The sequence below is a fragment of the Bos mutus genome, chromosome 10 (genome assembly GCF_027580195.1).
Source record: "Bos mutus isolate GX-2022 chromosome 10, NWIPB_WYAK_1.1, whole genome shotgun sequence".
NCBI lineage: Eukaryota > Metazoa > Chordata > Mammalia > Artiodactyla > Bovidae > Bos > Bos mutus.
Window position 1 is genome coordinate 6,621,525 of NC_091626.1, and position 25,684 is coordinate 6,647,208.

Genomic DNA, 25,684 nt, shown 5'->3' on the forward strand with positions numbered 1-25,684 from the left:
TCAGTTTTCTTTTTCTGAACATAAAAGTAATACAGTTTGGAAAACATGTTTGTTACAGTTTGTGGAGGAAAACAAAACCAGCCATATTTCCATCACTTAGGTGAAATTCCAGTGGTGGCTCATTAACTTCCATTAACATTTAGTGCTAGTATTGGTTTGGCCAAAGAGTTCAATTAGGTTTTTCTGTCACGATATCTTACAGAAAACCCAAAGGAACTTTCGTCCAGCCCGATATTAACATTTAGCGTTAGTAGCTTCTCGTGCTTTCTTTTTGTACTTTGTTCTACTTTTTCGTTAACAACACCTCCAGGGCAGTCTGGTGAGTAGAGAATCCATAGCATTGGGCAGGGAACTTATGTTGGGCCCCTAACGCAAGTGGATTGAATATTGCAGTGAACATGTCTCTGCTACAGCTCGATTCTCTTTTCAAAACAAAAGCCACAGTTTCCTGGGCCTCATGATCTGTTTTCCAGGTTTCCTTTCTCCTCCTCCCTCTTTTCTCATCAGGTCTGGTGCCTAGTTGGCATCCAGGATGTATGTAATTAATGATAAAAACTCTCTTTTCTCCCTGTTCCCATGATTTTTACCAAAGATAAGTGACTGTTTCTAAGACTGAACGAAGGTCTGGACTGGCCCTAGAGCTCAAATGGTAAAGAATCTGCCTGCAATGCAGGTGACCTGGGTTCGAGCCCTGGGTCGGGAAGATAATGGCTATCCATTCCAGTGTTCTTGCCTGGTCTATCCTGTGGAGCCTGGTAGGTTATAGTCCGTGGGGTCACAAAGAGTCAGACACGACTGAGTGACTAACACATGCACACACTGGATGGAAAAGAAGGAGCCAAGTTTTGGGGTAAAGTTGACTTTCCCTGTCCTCTCAGCCTTTGGTGTCACAAAGCTCCCAAGAGGGCCACGCACCCTCAACAGCACAAGTATCTGCATTTCTACTCCAGCCATGCTCCCTGCAAAGGTTTTCCTATGAGCTTGAAACCTCTGGCTCTCAGAATGCTGCCTTTCCCAAATAGGCTAATTATGGTGATTCAGACGGCTTTACAAGCCAGAATTTAGAGAGCATACAATTAGATGCTTGCTAAATGCCTGCAGAATGAAGTTCTTCTTAATTTCATTACTATCTCTTTTGATTAGAAGCTGATTACTTTCAGCTCTAATTTTCAGGTTCACCTGGGTCTCAGTGTCTGGACTAGCAGACAAATCATTTGAATTGGTGGGAGTTGCATTTCACAAATACTCAGCCGTATGAAAGACTTATCAGGATAAGTTTTTGGATCTCTAAGCATAGAAACATGGGTTTTTGAGGTTGGAACTTCTTCCGAGGTTATTTCTTTTCTTTCTTTCTTCTTCTTTTTTTTAAGGAAAAATATTTATTTGTTTATTTGGCTGTTCTGGGTCTTTGTGTGGCATGTGGGATCCAGTTCCCTGACCAGGGATCAAACCTAGGCCTTTTGCACTGGGGACGGGGAGTCCTAGCCTCAGGACATCCAGGGAAGTGCCTTCTGAGATTCTTTCTGACCATTCATTTTAATCATCTTCAGGGTCTCTGAGCAGACTTTCCACGGGTCCTTTGGAAAGCAAATGAGAACCAGCATCTTTTGCTTGGGGAAACAGTATAGATGTGTGGCTTGTGCACTGCACAAAATCTAGGGGAACTTGAACTATATCCACCTTGACAAAGGTATGCCATTTGTAATTTGTATGAGGCGCCATATGGGCTCCAAGGATTTATGCCCCCAAATTATGTCTAAAACCTCCTTTATTGCTCATTCCAAGGGCTTCTCAGGTGGCGCTGTAGTAACGAATCCACGTGCCAATGCAGGAGACACAGGAGATGGGGGTTTGATACCTACATCGGGAAGATCCCCTGGAGGAGGGCATGGCAACCCACTCCAATATTCTTACCTGGAAAACTCCATGGACAGAAGAGACTGGCAGGTTACAGTCCATAGGGTCTCAAAGGATCCAACATGACTGAGCAACTGAGCATGCATGAATGATTTGGTTAAGATTCCAACCCCTCATCTTTGTTTAAAAGTGATATGATAGAATAGAAAAATCTCTGGATAGGAGTCCAGGAAGTTGAATTCTACATTGTTTTAGTGTTACCATTATTGATATTTATTCTGAATAAAATTCATCCCTTTTCTGTTTTATTACTCCACCCTCTTCAATAGATGGCCTTCACTTGCTGATCTACTGTGGCTCTTTGGGCTCCTGGCATCATGTCAGCATTCCACTTGGGGAGGAGGAGGGAAGGAAGGGGAATGACACCCCTCTTCTCTTTAAGGATACTTCCCAGAAGTTGCATGTGCTGCTTCATTTACATGACGCTGGCCAGTACTTAGTTCACATACGGAAATACTTGGGTGGCCAAATGCCCAGCTAAAATCAGGAGATCTGTTTTAGAAGAAAGGAGGAAAGGCAATTTGGTGGGGGAAGTAGGCATGGGATATTAGCTAAAGTCTGTGCCACAGGTGGAGTTAGCTTTTGGAGGAGAAATGTGTGTGATCACATTATTTATTTGCTGAGGACTTCCCAGTGCAGTGAGCCAGAGTGACCCCTGCCAATCTTAGAGAAATGCATTGATGAACTATACTACTGAGGATACATGTATTCTAGTAAGAAACCAATAATGAAAATGATCGTGACCATTAGTAAAGGTCAGTCCTATCCACGTCTCAAATGTTTGACATTTTTATGTGCTGCACAGAAATGGTGAAGCTTTTGTTAGGTGGGGATAGAAGAGCTGAAATAGCAGCCAGTGATTATTCAGATACCTTAGGAATCCTAAGTTAAAAGTTGTTAAAATCAAATCTTTTGCTTTATATTTTTATTAGATATTATTCCTACTTAGAGTTTTGCAGTTTGCAACATACCACTGTGCTGGCTGTTCAGTACTCAAGTATTCTGCAATGGTCATGCAAACCTTATTCATCTTGAGAATACAAAAACTGGTCTCCAGGACATTCCTCTGCCTTCTTGCATCAGTATTCCCTCCGATAGCTGCCACTCATGTAGCATCTCAATAGAATTCCCACCCCCACCCCCCCACCCCACCAACAACCACCCTCCACTGTCCTAGACTGAATCCCTGGTCCAATAGGCTGGAGCCAGAATTTAGGTCCTAGTCCCTCTTCCCCTGAAGAACCTCACGCCTGGATTGATGTCTAATTTGCCAATGCTGAGAAATGTCCCCTTAAGGCCTTTTAAGGCAGAATGCACTGATTTGCCTTTTTGCTCACAGTACTGTTTAATTGGCTCAATAATCCTGGTACATTGGGATTATTTCAGAGTCCACTCTGTCCTCCCCAGACTTTTCTTATTTGCCTTTAAGACAAAGCAAACTTGACAAAGTTGACAACGCTTGACAATTAGAATTCTGTTTAATCGCTCTTTTTCCTCTGATTTCTATTCCCTCTTCTTTTTCCTCTCCCTCTTTGTCTAGCCTCACTCTCACTTTCTTAGATCATCACTATGTTTAATTGAGGATGACTTTCCCAGGTTCCATCTTTTTGCTTGTTTTTTAAATGGTTGTTTCCACATTTTCTTCAAAAATAGTAATATTCACTGGTTCTATTTTTAATTCCTGTTAGCATTTTTAGATTCTTTCTCCTAGATGAGAATAAATCATTTTTCTACCAGAAGAATAAGGCCTCTTTCCTTGCCAATCTTTAAGATTGGAGAATTAGATGAACTTTGAAAATCATAAATAATGCACGCCTATAGCTGGTGATGTAGACCCACAGAAAATGCTAAGAGTTGTTAACCCCTGGTGACAACTGGGATCCTGAAGTCTGGAGTTGGAGGAAGACTTATTTTTTTTTAATATATATCCTTAACATTTTTTAAACCAAAGTTATTTATTATTTTATTATTTTAAACTTTTTGTTATTAAGTTTATATCCTGACCTAATATAAAATGGTTCCTAATGAGAAAATTAGAGAAACCATTGAAATTTCCTCTCTGTCTCATATCCATTTACTCATCTACCTAACCACCTAATCATCATCATTAAATTCAATGGTTCAAATGGGAGTTTCCTAACATCTGGCTTATGCTATTTTAATTTCCACCAGTTCTGGCTTATGTTATTCCCGCAAATAGTGCAGTGCTTTATGGATGAGCTATTAATGCTTTTACTGCCTGTTGAAAAAGACCTGGGCTTTCCAAATCCCTGGCCCTTTCTGTGGAAGCCTGAAGGACAGCCCAGTCCTGGAATGCACACAGCAGGCATGCTTCCAGAGAAATGAAAGTGCTGTAGTGCAGAGTTGAGAGCAGAGGCGTTTTGTAGCCTTCTCTTTAACTGGTGGTGTTTGGGGTTTTCATCTTCGATTTCCCATTTTCAGGAGATGGGATGACAAGAAAAGGAACACGGCAGCCCCCACTCCTGTTTGTTGGAGTCCGCCACCCCCACCCTTACCTCTTTTAGGTAGAGAAAGGCTGGGGTGAAAAAGACCCTGCATTCTAAAACCTTAAACAATTATGGCACAGTCATTCCTCCCATTCTTATCTCAGCGTCTGTTCAGATGCTAGCGTCCAGATGCTAGAAAAAGGTCTTGCTGTGCCCCTAGGTCAAGTTTCCCGGGAGTTTTTGTGGACCTTCCAGAGGAGTTTACTGATGCTGTGAGGGTGCAGCCTGGTCCATGCTGGAGGCTGGGGCACAAGCCCCCCAACTTTCTTCTCGTAGGTTTTGAAAACCAGGTTCCCGCACCCCTTTAGTCCACTTCCTGCCCCAGCATTGACTTCCAGATTGCTGTTCAGAATATCTTTCACTAAGATTCACTTTTATTAAAAAGAAAGACAAAAATAGAAGTCACTATACATAAAAGAGGGAAGGAGGCCTCTTGGTGGGCTGTGTGTCCTGGGAGTCCCGTATTCCCTCCCTCCGGAGGGAGGCTTGTCTGGAGCCCTGATGGCACATGCATGGCAGGTGCAGTCGTAGGGAACCATGACCTCTGCTTCCACTTTGTGATTTCCTCCAGTTGTTCTGGTTGGATTCTGTAGGACTCTGGTGGAATCTTCTGTGTGTGTGTGTGTGTGTGTGTATTCTTAAAAGGGACAAAAGGAACTTTGACAAGTCAGAAAACAAGACTCAATCCAGGCATGGTACTGTTGGACAGCCTGGCTGCAGTGCTGTAATACATGTTGTATTACACACATGATTGTATTACATAGAGTGCAGTTGTACTACACACGTGATTGTATTATATACCGTGCAGTTGTATTACACACGTGATTGTATTACATACCGTGCAGTTGTATTACACACAACGTGATTGTATTACATACCGTGCAGTTGTATTACACACAACGTGATTGTATTACATACCGTGCAGTTGTATTACACATAACGTGATTGTATTACATACCGTGCAGTTGTATTACACACAACGTGATTGTATTACATACCGTGCAGTTGTATTACACACGTGATTGTATTACATACCGTGCAGTTGTATTACACATAACGTGATTGTATTACATACCGTGCAGTTGTATTACACACAACGTGATTGTATTACATACCGAGCAGTTGTATTACACACGTGATTGTATTACATACCGTGCAGTTGTATTACACACAACGTGATTGTATTACATACTGTGCAGTTGTATTACACACGTGATTGTATTACATACCGTGCAGTTGTATTACACACGTGATTGTATTACATACCGTGCAGTTGTATTACATACAATGTGATTGTATTACATACAATGTGATTGTATTACATAGAGTGCAGTTGTATTACACACAATGTGACTGTATTACATAGAGTGCAGTTGTATTACACACGTGATTGTATTACATACAGTGCAGTTGTATTACATACAATGTGATTGTATTACAGAGTGCAGTTGTATTACACACAATGTGACTGTATTACATAGAGTGCAGTTGTATTACACACAATGTGGTTGTATTATGTACAGTGCAGTTGTATTACACACAACGTGATTGTATTACATAGAGTGCAGTTGTGTTGTATACGTGATTGTGTCATGTACTGTGCAGCTGTATTACATACAACGTGGAGGAGCCCTGTCTTCTGCAGCCCTGAGAGTCAGGGTGCCCGTTCACTCTCCCCACAGTCATCAGAGAGCAGGAGGGACAGAAGCATCGACTATGGGGTTTCATGAAGAATATATCCTCTCTGGGCCCCATGGAAATGTTGACAGGAGAAAATTAAACACCCCAAAGAAGAAAAAGCAATACTGGCTGGAAGTAAGGCATTTAAAGGTGCATGTGCTGTGGTGACATTCCCATAGCCAAGGCACCCCCGTCTGTTTCCTTAGGAGTGGTAAGCAGGCTGGGGTAGAGGCATGGGACACAGCGTGGCAAAGTCCCTCACGCTTCCTGAGTCAGACAGACCCCAGCTTGTTTCAGACATTTGTCTCTATGTTGGATGACAAAAAACATCAATCCAGTTAATGTTGAAAGCATAGTCTTGGTTACCACCTTATAGATTCCATCTGAAAAAAATACATTCATATATACTCTGAAATGAGGCAATCAGCAGAAAACATCTGAAATCATCTGATATGGTTCTTTTTAATGTAGGAGCAGAGCGAGAACATGAAGGGATACATCAACCAGCTCTACCAGATCAAGCAGGCTCACAACCCGGAGACCAGGCACATTCGCAGTCTGCTCTGGCACCTGGTTACTGTCAGCTGAAGGCCAATGAGCAGCAGAGGCTGCCCATTTGCGGAACTTTACGGACGCCCAGATTAGAGCCATCGAGGAGCAGTGGTCAGGTCAGCATGGCCCAGGCCATGTGGGCAAGAGGCAGTCAGTTCACTTACACCACATACAAGTACATTATGGCACTTTTATTGCTAATTCTAAGGATACATTTTCATGTGGAAAAAAAAGAAGATAATGCATTGAAAATGTTGAATATTGATTACAGTTTCTAAAAAGATTTCTTTTGTATTGTTAAGATTTCTCCTTGTTGCTAATTAGTCATATAGTGTTCTGCAAAGTCTTCAGAAAAATGGAATTGCCTTCTGGAAATTTCTCTCGACCTAAAAAATTGATTTGGAAATACATTATGCCTTCGGAGTACTTGCTGTCAGGATAAAGGTTTTGGTGTATTGCATTTACACATGACAGGGTGCCTAGAATGTGTCTAGTGCTGTGAGGGGATCCATACGTCAGCTCTGTCAGTTGCGGTGCGTGTTTGATGGAGTTGATAATCAGGTTGGCATGACAGTATCAATGGTAAAAGTCACAATCCAGTTACACTGTAGCTGGCATGAAGGAAGTGGTGGTGGTGGCTTAGTCGTTCAGTCATGTCTGACTCTTGTGACCCCATGGACTGTGGCCTCTGTCCGTGGGATTTCCCAGGCAAGCATACTGGAGTGGGTTGCCATTTCTTTCTCCAGGAGAACTTCCTGACCCAGAAATTGAACCTCGACCTCCTGCACTGCAGGTGGATTCTTTACTAAGCTATTAGGGAAGCCCAGGAATCGGTGGGCATTTGAGCAAAGGAATGACATGTTGATTATGGTATTTAAGAAAAATTAGTCTGGAGGCAGCAGGATAAGGAGGGGCACCGGATTCACCTAGGGGTACATTCTTTATGGGTACAGTTTGCTCCCCTTGAAATGCCTGTCCGTCTAACAGTCGACTTCCTCCCCAGAGCTCGGGCCCCCCATTCCTCAGCATCTGGCAGGGGTTTGTAACTGTGACCTGTAGGCAGAAGTGCCCATGGCTTCTCATCTCTACACCCAGCACTTCCCCCACACCTCTTAGGGGTAGAAAGTCTACTGAGACGTGCCCAGTGGAGTCCTGCCTGGCCAGGAGCTGCAGATTCCATCCGAGGAGCTTTCTGGAAGCTGGCCTGGCAGGTGGGTGCATGCTGGCTGCTCAGGTTGTGGTTAATGTGCTGCAGCAGCAGGACCTGGGAGCTTACTGACCTGCAGATCCTCACTCCAGACTGGCTGAACCAGAAGCGCCAGCCTATCCCAGGGCCATCTGAACGCTGAAGAAAAAGCTCCACGTTGCTTTAAGATTTTCCCTCCCTTCTCCTCAGCTTTGATCCGTGTTAAGCACAGTAGGTGTGTGACAAGAACTCCAAACTCTGGTGCCCCCTAGAACCAGTGAAGGAAGGGCTTTCATGCACTGGGCTTCCTATCTCACAGCTGCCAGAGGGGGAATGAACTTGCAACCACAGCCATGTGGAAACTGAGTTAGAACTGAGTTCCCAGGAAGGAGGCGTCAGCATCTGCCCTTTGTGCTTGGCTCTGGAAAGGAGAGCTTCTGCAAACACGGCCACAGGGCTCTGCTTATTTGGCTGCATGGGGCCCTGGCGACACAGGCCACGCCGGTCAAACACCTAGACAAGGAGCTGGTGCGCAGGGACTTTCCAGAACCAGCTGATGAGTTAGACTTTTCAACAAACAGGTGGAAACCGCTGCTCCCTTAAAATGGTCGAGGACAGTTGGCAGATGTGCTCCCCTGAGCCACGGCAGTGCCAGCTAGGTGTCTGAACACGCAGCTTCTCCTTTGGTGACTTAGTCACTCTGGTCCCACTGTCAGCCTGACGGTTCAGTGTCATTCCCCAGCTGAGCATTTGAAAAGTGTAGAACTTTTGTGAGGGGCACGGTGGGTGTGGGATGGGAGGTGGGCAAGAGAGCTGAACCGTCTCATGCGGTTACAGGACAGTGCCCCACAGCTACGAATGGTCTTGCTCAGAATGCCTCTTCCTCTTGGGACCTCTACAGGTTCGCGTGTTTGAAGAAGTTCTCTCTGCGTTGAGAGAAGAGAGCTCATGGGCTATTATTTTGCCAGCTGGGATTAACAGCCAAAAAGCACTCTACCAGGGACCGTACTGTCAGGGAAGATGGTTTGAAACCTTATCAGCATGTTAGAGGTGTTATTTATAATTCATGTAATAATCATTTAAGCAAAATATAGGGACATCTGCCATTATTTTCGCTGGTGTAGTTTTACCTGAAACTGAGAACATAAAAGCACATCAGGTTACGAATCCAGTATTGTTTCAAGCAGTGGCAGGTACAAAGGAATAGTGCATGGATGATGTCTACCTTCCATGGTCTTATCCTCCTAGCTCCGGGTTGTTCCCTATGCTTTGAATTTGGTTTCTTTGAAAGAGTGTCCACAAGAGCCCTCAGAGGCGGCCCACTGCAGTGGGTGAGGGCATGCACTCTAGGTGAGACTGTGTGAGCTTATAGCTCAACTCCGACAGATAATGGGCTGTGTGATTTTGAGCAAGTTCTCTAGAGAACTCACTCCACCAGTGTTCTCAACTGTTAACTAGAAAAGCGTCTGTGTCAAAGGGCCATTGTGGGATTGAGTGATAGTGCCTGACTTGTAGCAAGTGCTTAATAAAGGTCAGCTATTAATCATGCTATCTGATTTTTTCCAGAAAAGATTCGTCAATTTAAAAGTGAAGCTGACTCAAGGCCCAAGAAATGTGCAGTTTCATAAATGCCTAAAGAAATGAAACTAAAATGATTTTCCATTCAGTATTCAATCCTCTTAAATTCAGTTCTTTAAATGTCATCAAGTTCTTCAGCAGAAGTATTCATTTTCCTTTCAACTATGAAGATGGCAGTGACAGGATTCTCTAACAGATGATGAAATGGTATTATTATACTTTCCAACCACTGAAGTCAAAAAAATTTTGGTTTTGCTTAAAGCAAGTTGTATACGATTTTCCCATTTCTGTCATTTGATGCAATACCTGATAGCTTATCTAGTGATAGAATAATCTACGATTTTGTATATCATGTTTTAAAAATTATGATGGTGGGAACATTATGGTATATGAAAAAAACCAAGGGTTTTAGAACAGACAGACATGGTTTTGCAATTTATTAGCTGTGAGCCTTTGGTCTAATATTCAAGTTCTCAGATCTTTCATTTCCTTCTCCATAGGTTGGGGGAAAGGGCTGTCTCTTCTGTAAAGCTGAGTGATGATGGACAGTGCCATGCCTGTGAAATGCCTAACCTCGTATCTATAGTACTGAAATGAACTGTTGATTTCTAGTCCACAAGAGAAACTTGCTTTGGAAATTTTGTAGCTGTTGCCTTTAAATAACACCTATATGTAATATAATATTTTACTTAAAACCAGAGGTATATACACCAATGTTTTTTAATCTCTTGGTGATGTAGTTACAGGTGATTCAGTACTTTCCATTTTTTTTTCATATTGACCATGCATTATTTCTGTAATCTGAGACAGTTCTGAAATATGAAATCAAGTATTGATTTCTATCAGCTTATGTGTACCTATTCATTATAACTTAAGGCTCTCCATTATCAAATTCTGACTCTAAGTCTGTAAGGCCAGAAATAAAATCGTGAGCAATTCCAGTTATTATATCATGAATTTATAGTTCTATATTTCATCTCATGCTGATTGTAAATGGTACATTTAACTTTTAAAACAGGTTTTAAACAGGTACGATGTTCACATGATGCTAAAAAGTTTAGAGCATTGTTGCTGCCTGAGACCACGGTTTCCACGGACCGTGATTCAAAATCTGGGTCACCTCTTTATGCAATCATAAACAAAGATGAATACATATTTTTACTGTTTAAGTGTTTTAACTGTTGAATTTCAGTTGAATTTGGCTAATACTAATTACTTGGTGCTGCAGACAATATACAATTTCTAGAGTTTAAAGCTTTAAAAGATGTTTATAATATTCTTAATTACAGTATTCTTAATATTGACGTTAGTCTGTCTATGTGGTTGCGGCTCTGATACTGAAGACCATCCCTAGCTGTCATGTAAGTTCCTTAAAAAGCAGAGCCCAAGACCAAAGTAATGAGCAACTGCTTTTCTCAGGAGTGAAATCCGGGAAGCAGGAGTGAAGGAAAAAGGAAGTGAGATGGGGAAGGAGGGAGAGCTGAGACCAGCGTGATTTATCTAACTGGCCAACACCTGGTATCAAGTACAACTGACTGTTTGACCTCAAGGATGGACAATTTATACAGGGTTTGGAAAGTTAAGAACGGATGTTTGCCCCAGTGGGGTGCTGACTCCACGCTGCAGGTGAGCAGAGACTTCAGATGTCTCGACTCTCTGGTGGGCAGGGAAGGCCTGGGAGGAACAGGCCTGTGGTGCAGGCGGCGGGAGAGGAGGTGCTGTGGGTTTGTGCTCCTTGGAGACCAAGAGCCGCCTGCCACAGCAGAAGCTGGCTGTCGTCAGCCAGAACCCACAGCAAGTATAGGGAGGATCGTATGCTATTGCGTGAGAAGGCTCTAATACTCTCCTGGGTTTCCCTGGTGAACACTCTTTAAGACACAGCCAGATGCTTTTATAGTTCAAAAAAGCCTTGGTGTGTCCTTTAGAAAATGGGATATTTACTGACCTCACATTTATTCTCTAGTCCTATTACTACACGAGGCAGTAAGAAAAACTGTATTTCCAGTGGTAAAATTAGAGCACAGGGCTAGGTCATGTTCAGACAGAAAGAGGCTGAAACCACCCACTTCTATGAAAGATACAGAAACCTAGGCTCTACACAAGTTCTTCGGAATCTGCTCATTTTTATGTAAGCCTAAGAACTTTGGGAAAGAGGTGGGGTAGGTAGATCTCATTACTTCACAGGTGAGGATCCTGCCATTAAGTATCTGGCTCAAGACAGCCCAGTCAGCCAGCAGTGAAACCATCAGAAGCCTGGTCTCTGTTCTCCTAAATCTGTTTGTCCAGATGGCTTCTTCCTCTAGTCCAGCCATGGACAAGTCTCTGCCAGGCCTGGAAGGACAAGTCTCGCCGAACTGTCCAGGGCTATACCACCACAGGACAATGTCTGCATGTTCAGAGCAAAAAAGGGTTCAAAGGTACAGAGTTTCAACAAGGTGAGAAAGAACATGAGAAATAGAATCCTTCTACTAGGAAACCGCTTTTTGATGTTTCGGTGACTCTGTTTTTGTGCTAGTAAAATGTTTTTCCTCTTTTAACATTAAAAATTTTACTCATAGGTATTGCTATTTCCCCTATTTTTAATTGTTAGAATCCTAGAAAAATGAGGACTAATATACTAAAGTCACAAAAAAACTCTGTGGTATTATTATTCTTGGCTTTTATCTTTTAAATTTTCAAATAATACCTTAGTCTCTATTAGCATAAATAATTTTTTAAAATCAAGTTCTCTTTCAAAGTTTACTTGGTAACACTGGAAATGATTTAGCCTTTTACAAAAACAGGATTTATGCACTTTGATATAATCAGTGACACATTGACCCTATTAAAAAAATTAAGTCCAGTTTCTTTTTTAATTAAAAAAAACATTTTACTTAATTGCTTAAATAAAAAGTAACATTAAAATAATTCTACATATAGTTACAAAGGATGGTACAGCTTGAAAAAGTCTCTTGTAACTTTGAAAAAATGAACATGATATATCCATAATGTTCTAAGAATATGAAATTTTAAAAACTAAAGACTTCTAATTCTTGGTAAAGCCAGAATTAAAAGTCCTCTACATGAACATATTCATTTTAGTCAACCACTTTTATGGACTGAATGCTTGTGAGAGACTGGGTGTGAGTTGATCTGGTTCCAAGAGACCTGGAAGCTGAGGTACTACCTTCAGGATGAATGGTCCGCGGATATTTTGCTGCAGTAGCTTGAGGAATGGTTTGCTGAAAAGCAAAAATATACTTTAAACAATTCTATAAAATTATACATAATAAATATTATTTCAATATTATTTCATTATCTACAGTTTAACCCAACAAACATTAGTACATGTAGATTCCTATTAGGGTCTTCCATTTAGAAAAGTCATCTTTAAAATACTTGACGTAAAATTATACATATCATATCAAAACATTCACTGCGCATTTCAAAAGCTCTATGATACAGCTTTTGCTTAGGAAATGGACAAAACCTCTTGAAACAAAGATCCTCATGTCAGATTCCATTTAATTAGAGTTCCTCTTTAAAGAAATAAAAAATAAGCTCCTTTCTTGAAGTATTTTATATAAATGTTTCTTTGTACATAAATAACTGGATAACCGCTACAAATGGAAGGGATTTTTGCAAATGGTATGAAATTTTAGTTGCTAACCACCTGATCTGACCATAAAAAAAGAGCTATTTCTCCTTAGGGATGATAGGCAAGAGAACTGCAGAAACAGACCATGGCACCACTGGCATCGTGTCTACAAAACATAGCACAGAACCAAGTAGCCTTGCTGCTGCTGCTGCTGCGTCGCTTCAGTCGTGTCCGACTCTGTGCGACCCCATTAGATGGCAGCCCATCAGGCCCCACCATCCCTGGGATTCTCCAGGCAAGAACACTGGAGCGGGTTGCCATTTCCTTCTCCAGTGCATAAAAGTGAAAAGTGAAAGTAAAGTTGCTCAGTTGTGTCCGACTCTTCGCGACCCCATGGACTGCAGCCCACCAGGCTCCTCCATCCATGGGATTTTCCAGGCAAGAGTACTGGAGTGGGGTGCCATTGCCTTCTCTGCAAGTAGCCTTAGGGGTAAGCAATTATCCAGCAGACGGAGCTCCAGTGTCAGAAATCTGGAGAATGGTTTATTAGTAAGTAACTGTTTCTAATAGTTCTAGTTCTTGGGATCCTGGAATAAAATGAAAAATAGTACAGAGGACTGCCACTGTGGCTGTTACACAATCCAAAGCAGGTAATAATGGAAGCGGTTTATGGCTATTTAATTCATGGCCAATTACTGAAGAGTCATTGGACATACTAAATAAACAAAAGGCAGTTAGATAAATATCAAACAGGGTTTTAAGTCTTCATAGTTTCTTGGTTCTTTTTCTGTAAAGTATCACTCCAATCAGTACAAAACCACAGTTTGTCGGAATTAAAAATAAACACATGTGCTCTCTTTACATCTTATCTTACAAATGGACAGTCTCTCTCCCCCATTTCTATATAAATATCCTATGTGCTGATCAAAACAGAAATGAGTTCATTTCCTCTCATCTTTGATAACTAAGCTCACATTTTCAAAAATACGTAGAGAACTCATCTAAGGACTTTCAAAGTCTGTCCAACCTACAGAGGCTAAGATGATTCTCCACCCTCCACGTGTTCAGTCTGGACTCGGTACTTCCATCTCAGTCTGCAGCCTCACTGTCGGACTTCACTTGAGGCTAAATTTAAACAATCAATCTGGCTTCTTTTGACTTAATCATCTAGCAACAATCTAGTATCCACAAAAAAAAGCATTTACAATCATTCCTTGCATCTTTTTGACGTATTAAGTAGACAGGAATGTTTTTTAAGACTGCAAGTTTATATAGAGGGCATTCTCTGTTATAATAAAATCAATCTTTATTTCTCTTTAGGGATGTGTTCTCATAACTTTTAGAAATTAAACTTTTTGAGATAATTGTTGATTCATGTATGATTGTAAGAAATAACAGGAGATATCCCATGTGTCCTTCTCTAGTAATTTTTATTAAATTAAATTTGTTTATGGCTTTACAGTTTACAAAGTGCCTTTATGCATCTCATTTAATTTTCACAGTACCTCATTTAATCCTGCATCCTGACAGTTAACTCTAGGAGCTAAGTACTCTTATTGCTCCTGTTTTACACATCAAAAAAATGGAGGCTCTAATATTTTTTGATTTGTATATGATCACAAAGGAAGTAATTAGCTAAACTAAGGCATTAACTCAGGTTTTCTCATTTATTTTTGCTTAAATTCCATGTACTTTTCTTTATATCCCATGAATTTATTGCAACCTGATTTTTTCCCCAAGTTAGAAATATGTTGACAATTGTATTTGAAAAAGTAGGAAGAAGACTTCAAAAAAAAAAAAAAGGAGCAAAAATTAAACACCATAAAAGTAGATAAGTTTTTCTTAGGGTAAAAAATATGCTATATGGATAGCAGTTAATGAGTAAACAGTTTTTGTCTTTTTAAAAAAATTATTGAGAAATCATTTATGTATTTTACCCTTTTGGCCATCAACACACTGGATTACTTTTTGTATTTGATAATTTTTATACTATCCCGGATGAGCCCCTACCCTCATTCCCTAGTGGCTCAGATGGTAAACCATCTGCCCACAACGCCGGAGACCTGGGTTCGATTCCTGGGTCGGGAAGATCCTCTGGAGAAGGAATGGCAACCCACCCCAGTATCCTTGCCTGGAGAATCGCATGGACAGAGGAATCTGGGGGGCTACAGTCCACGGGACCGCAAAGAGTCGGACACGACCGAGTGACGCACACACAGCACACAACTGACAAGGAACAAGTCTCTGAAATTCATCTCTTAAAATAGGAAAGGTACACATATAAAGCAGATGTGACCATTTAAGTATATAAAGACTGTGGTCGTAAAGGCACAACAAGTACCAGTTATCATGGATTTTGATCTTCTCCTCAACATGGCATTTAAGTGCTTATTAGTCTATCATCTCTCAGGAAAAAGGTTTTGTGACCAAAAGTTATCAAAAGCAGACTCACCACTGTGACCGGATGATGTTTTTCCACAACAACGGAGCTCATGGGAGGAGAAACTCCCATTATAGCCAAACTGCTACTGATTCTGTTTTTTGAAGCAAAATCACACCTCCCTGTGACCCGGGCCGTGATTGTTCTCCCAGCTTTCTGTTGCGCTGATGTCACCACCCTGGGCCCATACTGTAAAAGAAATATCTGGTTGGCAGAAAATCTATGGCAAAATCTACGGTACTTTTGCTTCTGTAACTTGAAAATACACAGGCGCTTAAAATAATTGTATATTCAACCAACTCTAATATGGGGAAAATTTTTTAAACAAGACAAAAAACATAACATAAAACCAACCATTTCAAATACCCCTTTAACCTTGGTATTCCAGCTATTTTATAGGATTTTAGGAACTTCTAAAGCTTTATTTTGAAACAGCTACAGATTCATGGGAAGCGGCAAAGAGTGCACGGAGAGGCCCCACGTGTGCTGCACCCAGCCTCCTCCAACGACTGCACCTTAGACAATTACTGCATACTTACAGCAGCAAAGCCGGCAAGTCGGCACTGGCACGGATGCCACTATATCACATGTGGACTTCTGTAACTGTCACTGCAATCAAGATACACAGCTGTTCCATCACCACAAGGCTCTCCCTCACACTGTCCTTTCTTTAGAGTCATATCCATCTCCCTTCCCAAACAATCCCTATTCTTCAGAACCACTAATCTGTTTAATGAACGACCCTTATGGATAAATTACCAGTACACATATGCTTTTCTGTCTTCCCCTTTTCCTTATGGCATTGTTAATATAATTTTTCTTCACGAATAGGTTTTTCTTTTTTGGTGGGGGGGGGGGGTCGCACTATGTGGCTTGTGGGATCTTAGTTACCCGACCAACGATGGAACCCAGTCCCTCAGCAGTGAAAGCACGGAATCCTAACCACTGGACCTTCCTTTTCCTTTGAGAGCTATTTGCAGTGTATTGCAAAAAAATGGGATGATCATATCAAAAGGTAATGCCAGGTTTTACAGCTTTTGTTGCTTACAGTTGGACAATACTCCAGCTGGGCAAAAATTAAAAGGAGTAAGAAAAAAGGGAAATGGCATATTTAGACAACTCTAATATTTGTATTTAGTATCTGACATGGAAACAATGCAGATTATTGCTCAAGAGTACAGGGCTCTGAAGCCAGATTTTCAAACTCTGAATTCAAACTGCATTAGTAACTGTGTCCACTGGCAAGTTATTCTCCCTAGCCCTCAGCTTCCTCATTTATGAAACAGGGAGAGCAGCCCCAGCTGACTAATGCTAGCCTTTCACTTTCCGTTCAGATGAAGAGTGAAGAGAAACCTTACTGAACAGCTTAAAAATCTAATTCAAACTCTTCCAATTATTTCAACTGGAGTTATAAAAAGTCAAGTGCCATCTACTGTTCCACTTTGTGAACTACAATAGTACATTTGCTAAACAGCACACGTTCAGTACACGTGCTGTCAAAGCGAGCACATATATTTTTTGAAAATTATTTTCATCATGAAATTATGATATTTTAACACACTGATGATGTCTGCAGAAATGAAATAATTTTACAGATGAAAACATTCTTTCACTAGAACAGTATACCTCCCTTCTTCAGTTATTTGTCTCCTGATACTCTGCAGTTTACTTTCTATACACACCTCCTTCAGGTCCTGGAAATATTGAGGAAGACTAGAAAACGTTTTGGAAGGAAAGGAAGTTTCTGTGATTCAAATGAAGAGAAAGACAGCCGGTCCTGAATCACAAATCTCTCTTCTTTTCCTGTGTCCAGCAACAATGGTTTCATGTAAGGTAAGTAATCCAAATAATGTATTTGTTTCTGCTTTTGTCATTATGGTTCTTTCCAAAAGCAAGAAGACATATTTGAGGTAAATCTGAGTATTTAATTTAGAGGATGAGATGGTTGGATGGCATCACTGACTTGATGGACATGAGTTTGAGTAAGCTCCAGGAGTTGGTGATGGACAGGGAGGCCTGGTGTGCTGCAGTCCATGGGGTCTCAGAGTTGGACATGACTGAGCGACTGAACTGAGTATTTAATTAAATAGAAAAGGAAGAAAACTAGCATGATACCTACAGATTAGTTTGTCATTCTCCTTTCTCTCTAAAGGCTGTACTTACGTCAATGAAATGGAATGTGTGACTGTTCTGAAGGAGCAGAATGTAGTTGGAGGGATGGGGGAAGAAAAAGGCCTATCTAATATTGTGTTTTTTAGGTTTCAAAGACTTCAAAATTGTCTCAGGTAACCAAACTGTTTCAAAAAGTAATAAAAAAGGGTGGTAAACAGACTCATTCATTGGGTTCTTCCTACACACATTCAGATTCAGATACAAACCCAGATGTACAAATGTACGTGTAGTCATATTTTAGAAGGGAATTTTGAAAAATCTAGCTCTCTGTGTTATCTGGATATGCATATGAATGACAAACCACCATGTTTATTTAAATGAGATCATTAGTATAGGATCTCACTTCAAAATGTGTAATCATGAAAAATAAACACAGCTGAACACATGCCAGTAGAACTGTAGTATCTTTCTAAATCAAAACTCCCCAACACATTCAAATTTAAGTCATATTTTTTTTAAGCCTCTTTGAATGAGGAGCAAAAATACGTTGAGATTTGCAAAAATAGATTTTAAAAATTTCCCCCTAAAGTTAGTAGCTTTCCAAAGGCAGAAATTCAAGTCAGCAGGAATACTTCAGATGACTAATCGTCCAGTTGACTCAATATGTTCCCTTAGCTACAGAGAGCTGCTGAGCACTATGAGAGCACATCTCCAATCTAACTCTTTTAAAACCTAAAACCTACTCGGCCATCTTTCTTCCTTTCATGTAAGTGGTTAGGGTCAGGGAGGAGAGGGAGACAAGCAAATAAGAATCATCCCAGTGCCTTTATAGAAGGCTTTGTGCCAGATCCAAGCCAGACTAGGGAAGAAGGGCATATGGTTATTTTTAAAAAGCCCTGCAGAGTTGAATTTGATAAACTCTGCCAGTATCCTTATGCCCTTTGAGAGACACTGAAGAATACAGGTTTCACAACAGGAGGCCAGGAAGTCAGAACCATGATATGCAGATAAATAGTTTGATTAATTGAACTTCAGGTAAATTCTCCCACAAATACTCCATCCTCCTTCAGTACTCTTCCCCCTCTATGCTGCTAAGTCGCTTCAGTCGTGTCCGACTCTGTGCGACCCCAGAGACGGCAGCCCACCAGGCTCCCCTGTCCCTGGGATTCTCTAGGCAAGAATACTGGAGTGGGTTGCTATTTCCTTCTCCAATGCATGAAAGTGAAAAGTGAAAGTGAAGTCGCTCAGTCGTGTCTGACTCATAGCGACCCCATGGACTGCAGCCCACCAGGCTCCTCTGTCCATGGGATTTTCCAGGCAAGAGCACTGGAGTAGGGTGCCATTGCCTTCTCCTCCCCCTCTATGGACCCCTCTATTAGCAGCTAGTGACTTTAGGAAAAACAATTGCTATCTTCATTCCAATTATAAATGAAAACTTAAAACCTAATCAAATTAAGATGGAGTCACTACAGAGTAGCATTAGTATCTGCCATCCATGAAGAGGGAAGGCCTCCCTGGTGGCTCAGGCAGTAAAAAATCTCCCTGCAACGTGGGAGACCCACGTTTGATCCCTGGGTCCGGAAGATTCCCTGGAGGAGGGCATGGCTACCCACTCCAGTATTCTTGCCTGGAGAATCCCATGGACATAGGAGTCTGGTGGGCTACAGTCCATGGGAATCACAGAGTCGAACACAACTGAGTGACTAACACAGACAGTTGAACAGAAAATGTACAGAAGAGCCATTAGCCTCCTAGACCCTTGAAACTTTCTTTCCTTTAAAACGTTCTTCATTTTAAATTATCACTCCTGTAATAGAATTGTCAGGTATTATTTTCACTATAAATTAATGTTTTAGTTAATTTGTATATTAAATATTTTCTGTGGATTGGCCTAAAGACCATCTAGATTTTTTTTTCTCCATGGCAAAATAGGTTCTGAGTTCAAAATATCCACTATACAAAGAAGTTTGGAACCCTTTTCCCAGCACAAGCACCTACATTACTGTACTGACCATTTCCTCCTGTGCAGCAGAAGCTGTAGCTATCAGCCCAGCGCCATGGGGGGCAGAGACCGAGACGTGGGCTGAGGAAGAGGAAGTGGCGCCGGCAGAGGTGACGGAAGCCGCCGAGGGAAAGGCAGCCGCGCAGGTGGCTCCGAGGGCTGCTGCTGGTGGGGACGGCGGCACTGCGCCCGCTGAGGGCACCGGAGCGGCTGAAGCATCCAAATGAGCAGAAGGAGGCTCTTTCCCTTGAACACCAGGCCCATACTCTTCCCTTTTATTGGTTGTGAAATCTGTTCCTAGAAACCACACATTAATTCCATTAACACGTTTCCAAGTTAAGATTACTTTTCTCTTCCCAACAAGGAAAATCCGTCCTAGCTAAAATTTGGTCCCACAGAAATACAGAAATGTGTTATCACTGGATATGTCAATAGGGTTCAGTGAATACACTATGTCAGTGTTGACTGGTTAATGTCAGCATTAACCATTAAAGACTTCAGACCACTTTGACACATGACAGTTAATGAGTGATTTGCTTTTATGTGAAAAGAAAAAAAAATTAGGTACTCACCTGGGACCTTACAACCACTACAATAATACGGTCACACTGTGCCTAAGGATTTATGTTCTTTCCATTATTTCATACAACTACCCTGATAAATGGCCTGGTATTTAGATCTTTAGAATAATTTTCTGATAATCACCCTACCCTCTTCATTTACCATCTATCACTGCTATTCTAACAAGACCAATGAATTTTTGTTTAAATAAACTTTTTAGAGACATTTTAGGTTCACAACTAAACTGAATGAAAGTATGGAGTTCCCATATACTCCCTGTTCCCACATACCCACAACCTCCCCTACAATGGATATTATGCACACAGTGATATATTTGTCACAGTCGATTAACCAACACTGACACATCACTGTCACTCACAACTTGTGGTTTAAAAACCAATGTATTTTTAATTCTTGATTTTTTCAGCAAACAGTAATAGATCAGTTTGTAACACTAAAATCTTTACTTTTGATACTGTAGAAGAAATGAATTCTTGCAGGTAGATTATATGTCATGAATTAAGAGCATATTTGTACACAACTGATTTAGTGACACATATATAGTAACCTTTTCTCAGAACTGAAACTTAGTCTTAGATCAAAGAAATATAAAATGTCAGCTTCCAGAAGCTAGGATGAAGGGTCCTATTCTAGATTTTTCCCTCTCAGTATGAGGATTTGGTTAAAATTTCCATTTGAGACTGTATATGCACGCGTGCTTAGTCGCTCAGTCAAATCTGACTCTTTGTGACCCCATGAACTGTAGGCTGCCAGGCTCCTCAGTGCATGGATTCTCTAGGCAAGGATACTGGAGTGGGTAGCCATTCTCTTCTCCAGGGGATCTTCCTGACTCAGGAAATGAACCCAGATCTTATTCTTTACCATCTGAGACACCAGGGAAATCCATATATACCTGATATCAAACATCAGGTGAGGATTTCAATATTCAGTCACTGAGATGTTTCAGAATATTTGAATAGAGGGCATTGTGTAACCCTATGTTTAAATGGTTTTCTATGTTGTCCTCTTTCCATCTAGAAATTTGGGCTACTATGTAAGTTCTTGTCTTGAGAATATCTTTATATAAAATTGAGCAACAGTTACTTCATTAACAAAGTTTAATGAGGATTATAATGCCTAGGTCCTTTGAAATAATTTGGAGAGACTAATTCAATATAAAAAGTTAAGACATGGGCATTATGTCAGCAAACTTAAGGGCATTATGTCAGCAAGCTAAACATTTTTTCTTGTGCTTTTAACGTATCTCTTTACATGATCTGAGAGACGATTCAAGCCTTTAGAGAGAAAAGCTTCTTGGGATGAAGCTTTTCCTTATGGCAATGGTTTAATTGCAGATTCAAAAATCAGAAGGAAATTTCAGTGGATTAAGTGTATAGCTTCCATAAACACATTTCAAGAAATTACCATTGTAACTTGATAAGATATGATTTATTTTATGTAAACATCATTGCAAAGCAAGGAGTAGAAGCTCAGCTAGATTTATTACTGTGCACGAGAGTAAGTACCTATCTCAATTATTCTTTTTCTTTTCCAATATAAAGTTTGCTGAATGTACAAGAAGAGTTTATCACTTAGGGTATAGAATTTTTTAGGGGGTGGTAGGGGGGCTCTGTCAGGCAATTACCTAGAAACAAAGATTGTCTTGGTTTGATCTGAAATGTAAAACTTGAAGCTATTCTTGAACTAACATGGAAAAATAAAATGGCTATTGTTTCAAAAAAAATGATAGAACTATATTGTTGACAAGATATGAATTAAGTTTATTTTCTACAAACTGTTATTGATGAAGACATGGATAATATGTTCATGTTTCTGAAAAGTAATCTGTACATGGCGGGAGGGAATAATAAATATTATTTCTAACCAAAAAAAAAAATAAAATAAAAAAATAAAAAGACTGCTTTTGCTTTGAAAACACACATACACACTGAGTTTTAACATGTTTTTCATAAAGTGACTCTGATTGTCTACTTTTAGGTGGGCGGCAGACTTATCAGGTATGGAACCAGTATCGTAATTATTCTAACTGGACACATTTTTCAGCTAGAAAGTATTTTTATACTGTTCCTAAAACTACTTTAAAAATTGGCAGGAATCCTTTTAAAGGCCATTTGTATTGTCACAATTTGTCTACCTCACAGAAACTTCTCGGAGACGGCAATGGCACCCCACCCCAGTACTCTTGCCTGGAAAATCCCATGGACGGAGTAGCCTGGTAGGCTGCAGTCCATGGGTTGCTACGAGTCAGACACGACTGAGCGACTTCACTTTCACGTGTTGGAGAAGGAAATGGCAACCCACTCCAGTGTTCTTGCCTGGAGAATCCCAGGGACGGCGGAGCCTGGTGGGCTGCTGTCTATGGGGTCCCAGAGTCGGACACGAATGAAGCGACTCAGCAGCAGCAGCAGCAGAAACTTCTATCTGAACTATAAGATTTATTAGGACACTGTACAATATGATGCACTGAGGATTATGGCTAGCAAATTATTGGAAGAAATTAAAAAAATTATAAAAAACAATTATCTTCAGGGGACCAGGAATAATTTTCTTTTCTCTTGAGAATTTTAAAAATTCTATTTTAATAGCTGTTATTAAAATGCCACAAGACTTAATTATCACAGAGCAAGCCCAGCATTAGATTACAATGAGCTTCTGCCTTTGGTAGCTTCATCAATACTAGAGTGTACTGCTGATGTGTGTCTTACTATTCCTGCCATCTTTTTATTCCATTGTTATAATAAACAAAGCACACGGCCACGCAAAACCTCTCAGATTCCAGAACCTGGCATTAGCTACAGATGACAATAGACTTCAAGGCAACAGGAGCAAAATAAGTCGCATTGTATAACGATCAGAATACACATCAGAAATCCTACTATGCATATTTGCCCGTAGGAGACACTGCTGTATTTGAATTTACAAATTTAAGATGGTAAATATATTGAGGTGGTAAAACACTGTATCCTAAGTCAATTCACAACCTTAAGTAGGTTATGTTAAATAGACTTCTTGTAATCGAATGTAGCAAGTTCTAATGATTCTAAGTTCTCACTGCACTTGTGAAACCCAGTACATGTTTTTATAAGTAGATAGTTAACTTCTTCAATTTAATATATTCAACTTGCTAACAATTAAAACTGAAAGCAGATTCTTCAATCACTGGACATGGTACATTTGTTTCCAGCATTACTACTCAATTAAAAGCCCACTTGTTGGAGAAATCCAGTACTCATTTGGGTATCAGCAAGATAAAGATTCAGTCTTGAGGGTCTATCTGAGCCTAAGTCTCTAACTTGCCAGGGGGCCACAGACCACGACTGCTTTAGAAAGAACACAACTTGCCTGAACTCACCACCATCCACAGCACACACATTTGAAATAAAAAATATTTGTTGGTGCTTTGAAATGAGGGCATAACAAGCACAGACAAGTTGTTCACAGGACTGAAATCATATTAACAATGTTACAAAATAAAACTGTGTCACTGATGAATAATCTGATTTTCAAGCAGGATTTAAAAATACTGCAAAAATGTTCACATATTTATATACATTAAGTTTATGAGGCCAACTTAAGACTGCAACAATTATATCATTACTAGCCTCTTACATGTTAAGTGTTTTTTGTCTTTTAAAGTGCTTGCAGTTGTATTTCATTGCATTTTCACAAGAACCCGCTATAAAGCAGGTAATGAAGATTTATATTATCTTCTTTGTTCATAGAAGAAATTTTAGTTTTCTAAAACCCAGTGAGCAAAATAGGCCCCATTGTAAATTGGTGGCAAAGCTGTTCTATGTCATGAGGATGATAAGAATCATTCAGATCTGAGCCAATACATGGACTTTTCTTGACACAGCGTTATTTTAGTTGACTTCTACAGATAGGCCTATATTTGTATTTGTTGAAATGAGTTTTAGTTGAGGCCTCTCTTACACTGGAAGACAAGCAAAAACGGGGAACCATGAATAGACAAGAAATATTTAATCAACAAAACAGTTCAAGGCATTTGGCTACTTAGGAAAAAAACAGAAATTTTATACTTAAAGGCATTACCATTATAGTTAAAAGAGCTTTAAAATAATGTTATATATTCAAAGCATTATTACAGCACTGAGCCTAAATATTAACAGTTTACTGGATCAGATATAAGATACTGTAAGTAACCATGACAGACAGAATTTTCATGGCAGATTTAAAACTGGATATAACATTATGATATTTAAAATAGTGTTTGGATAAGATACTGGATAAGAAAATTAGTGCTGCAGACCACACCAATCACTGGAATCTCCTCAAATCCCTTTTGAAAGTAGGCAGAGAATCTTAACTAAAACACTAACCTGTATCACCTCTGTTCTGAAATATCGTCATGGCCTCAAGATTTAACGCACACACACCCCTCATGAAAGCTTTCTTCATGGAATCTTCAAAGTGCTCTTTTTCATGCTGCATCCTTTGGATCTCAGCTTTTGCATTTTCCAAAGCTCCAGTTAACTAAAATCAGGAGAATTTTTAAAAAGAAGAAAAAAAACTGAGCTACAAGGAAGAATATCATTTATTGTTTTAAAAAAGAGACTTCTTATACTGTGAAGTTATTTTCGTATGAAATACTAAAATCACTTTAGCATACTTCTTCCACTGAGTCTCAAATTATTTTAAAAGACGCATTTTACCTCCAGTGTCTCCATCAACACAACATTTTCATTCCTAACTATAAGGTCAAGGTTTAAACAAAGGGAATTTCATACTGGCTTCAATCAGGACTGGTGTATTCTAATTATACAAAAGGCTGTTATTTCTTACCATATACTTTTATGTTGGATAGTAAAATATTCTGCCAGCAACAGTACCTGATTTCTTCTTTTTTTTAGCTAAGTGTTATCTACAGAATTTAAAGTGCAAAGTGGCATTAGGTACAACACCTACCCACAGACCAAATCTAAAGGGACTACGTTTTTTTGCATGTCATTGTCAATCACAGAATGTTATTTGCATAATAAAACTTTTAAGAATTTAGTATTATAATGATGAAAAAAATTTTCCTTTTAATATTTGATTTCAAGAGGCCTACTGCATTCTTCAATATGGTGCTTATTTTCATTTTGTGTCTCAAATGTTTTCACTTGGAAACAATGTTATATTATTGTTATAAGTCTAAATAACTTCAATTTATATATAACTGCTTTATCAAACTTATAAAAACACAGTTTATTTAAAATAACATAAGGATAAACTTTTTTTTTTAACTAACTTATTTAATTGGAGGCTAATTACTTTACAATTGGAGAAGTAAATGGCAACCCACTCCGGTATTCTTGCCTGGAGAATCCCATGGATGCAGGAGCCTAGCAGGCTACAGTCCATGAGGTTGCAAAGAGTCAGACACGACTAAGCGACTTCACTTTCTACTTTACAATATTATGGCGGTTCCTGCCATACATTGACGTGGATCTGCCATGGGTGTAAACATTTTTGTTTTTAGTCTTCATTTTTAGCTAAATAAAGGCCAGAAGAAGCCTAATAAAGTACACTTTCTTAGAGAGGTAATGAT

The 25,684-nt window shown here is 40.0% G+C and overlaps 2 protein-coding genes across 5 annotated transcripts in view; one reads left to right on the forward strand and one right to left on the reverse strand.

Moving 5' to 3' along the window:
- The window catches only part of ANKDD1B (ankyrin repeat and death domain containing 1B), a 74,395-nt gene extending 64,811 nt beyond the window's left edge, over positions 1–9,584 (forward strand). Inside the window, 7 exon segments of the mRNA XM_070378480.1 lie at positions 6,576–6,675; positions 6,678–6,710; positions 6,713–6,792; positions 8,272–8,423; positions 8,680–8,885; positions 8,967–9,035; positions 9,409–9,584. Of these exon segments, the coding sequence (XP_070234581.1) occupies positions 6,576–6,675; positions 6,678–6,710; positions 6,713–6,792; positions 8,272–8,423; positions 8,680–8,885; positions 8,967–9,035; positions 9,409–9,470 (702 nt within the window). The 3' untranslated portion in view covers positions 9,471–9,584.
- The window catches only part of POC5 (POC5 centriolar protein), a 33,721-nt gene continuing 17,600 nt past the window's right edge, over positions 9,564–25,684 (reverse strand). For all 4 annotated transcript variants that reach the window (XM_070377233.1, XM_070377232.1, XM_070377231.1 and 1 more), the window contains 4 exons: positions 24,474–24,627; positions 19,562–19,848; positions 15,450–15,626; positions 9,564–12,641 (listed from right to left, as the gene is read on the reverse strand). In XM_070377233.1, the coding sequence (XP_070233334.1) occupies positions 12,498–12,641; positions 15,450–15,626; positions 19,562–19,848; positions 24,474–24,627 (762 nt within the window). In that variant the 3' untranslated portion in view covers positions 9,564–12,497. The remainder of the gene's footprint in view (positions 12,642–15,449; positions 15,627–19,561; positions 19,849–24,473; positions 24,628–25,684) is intronic.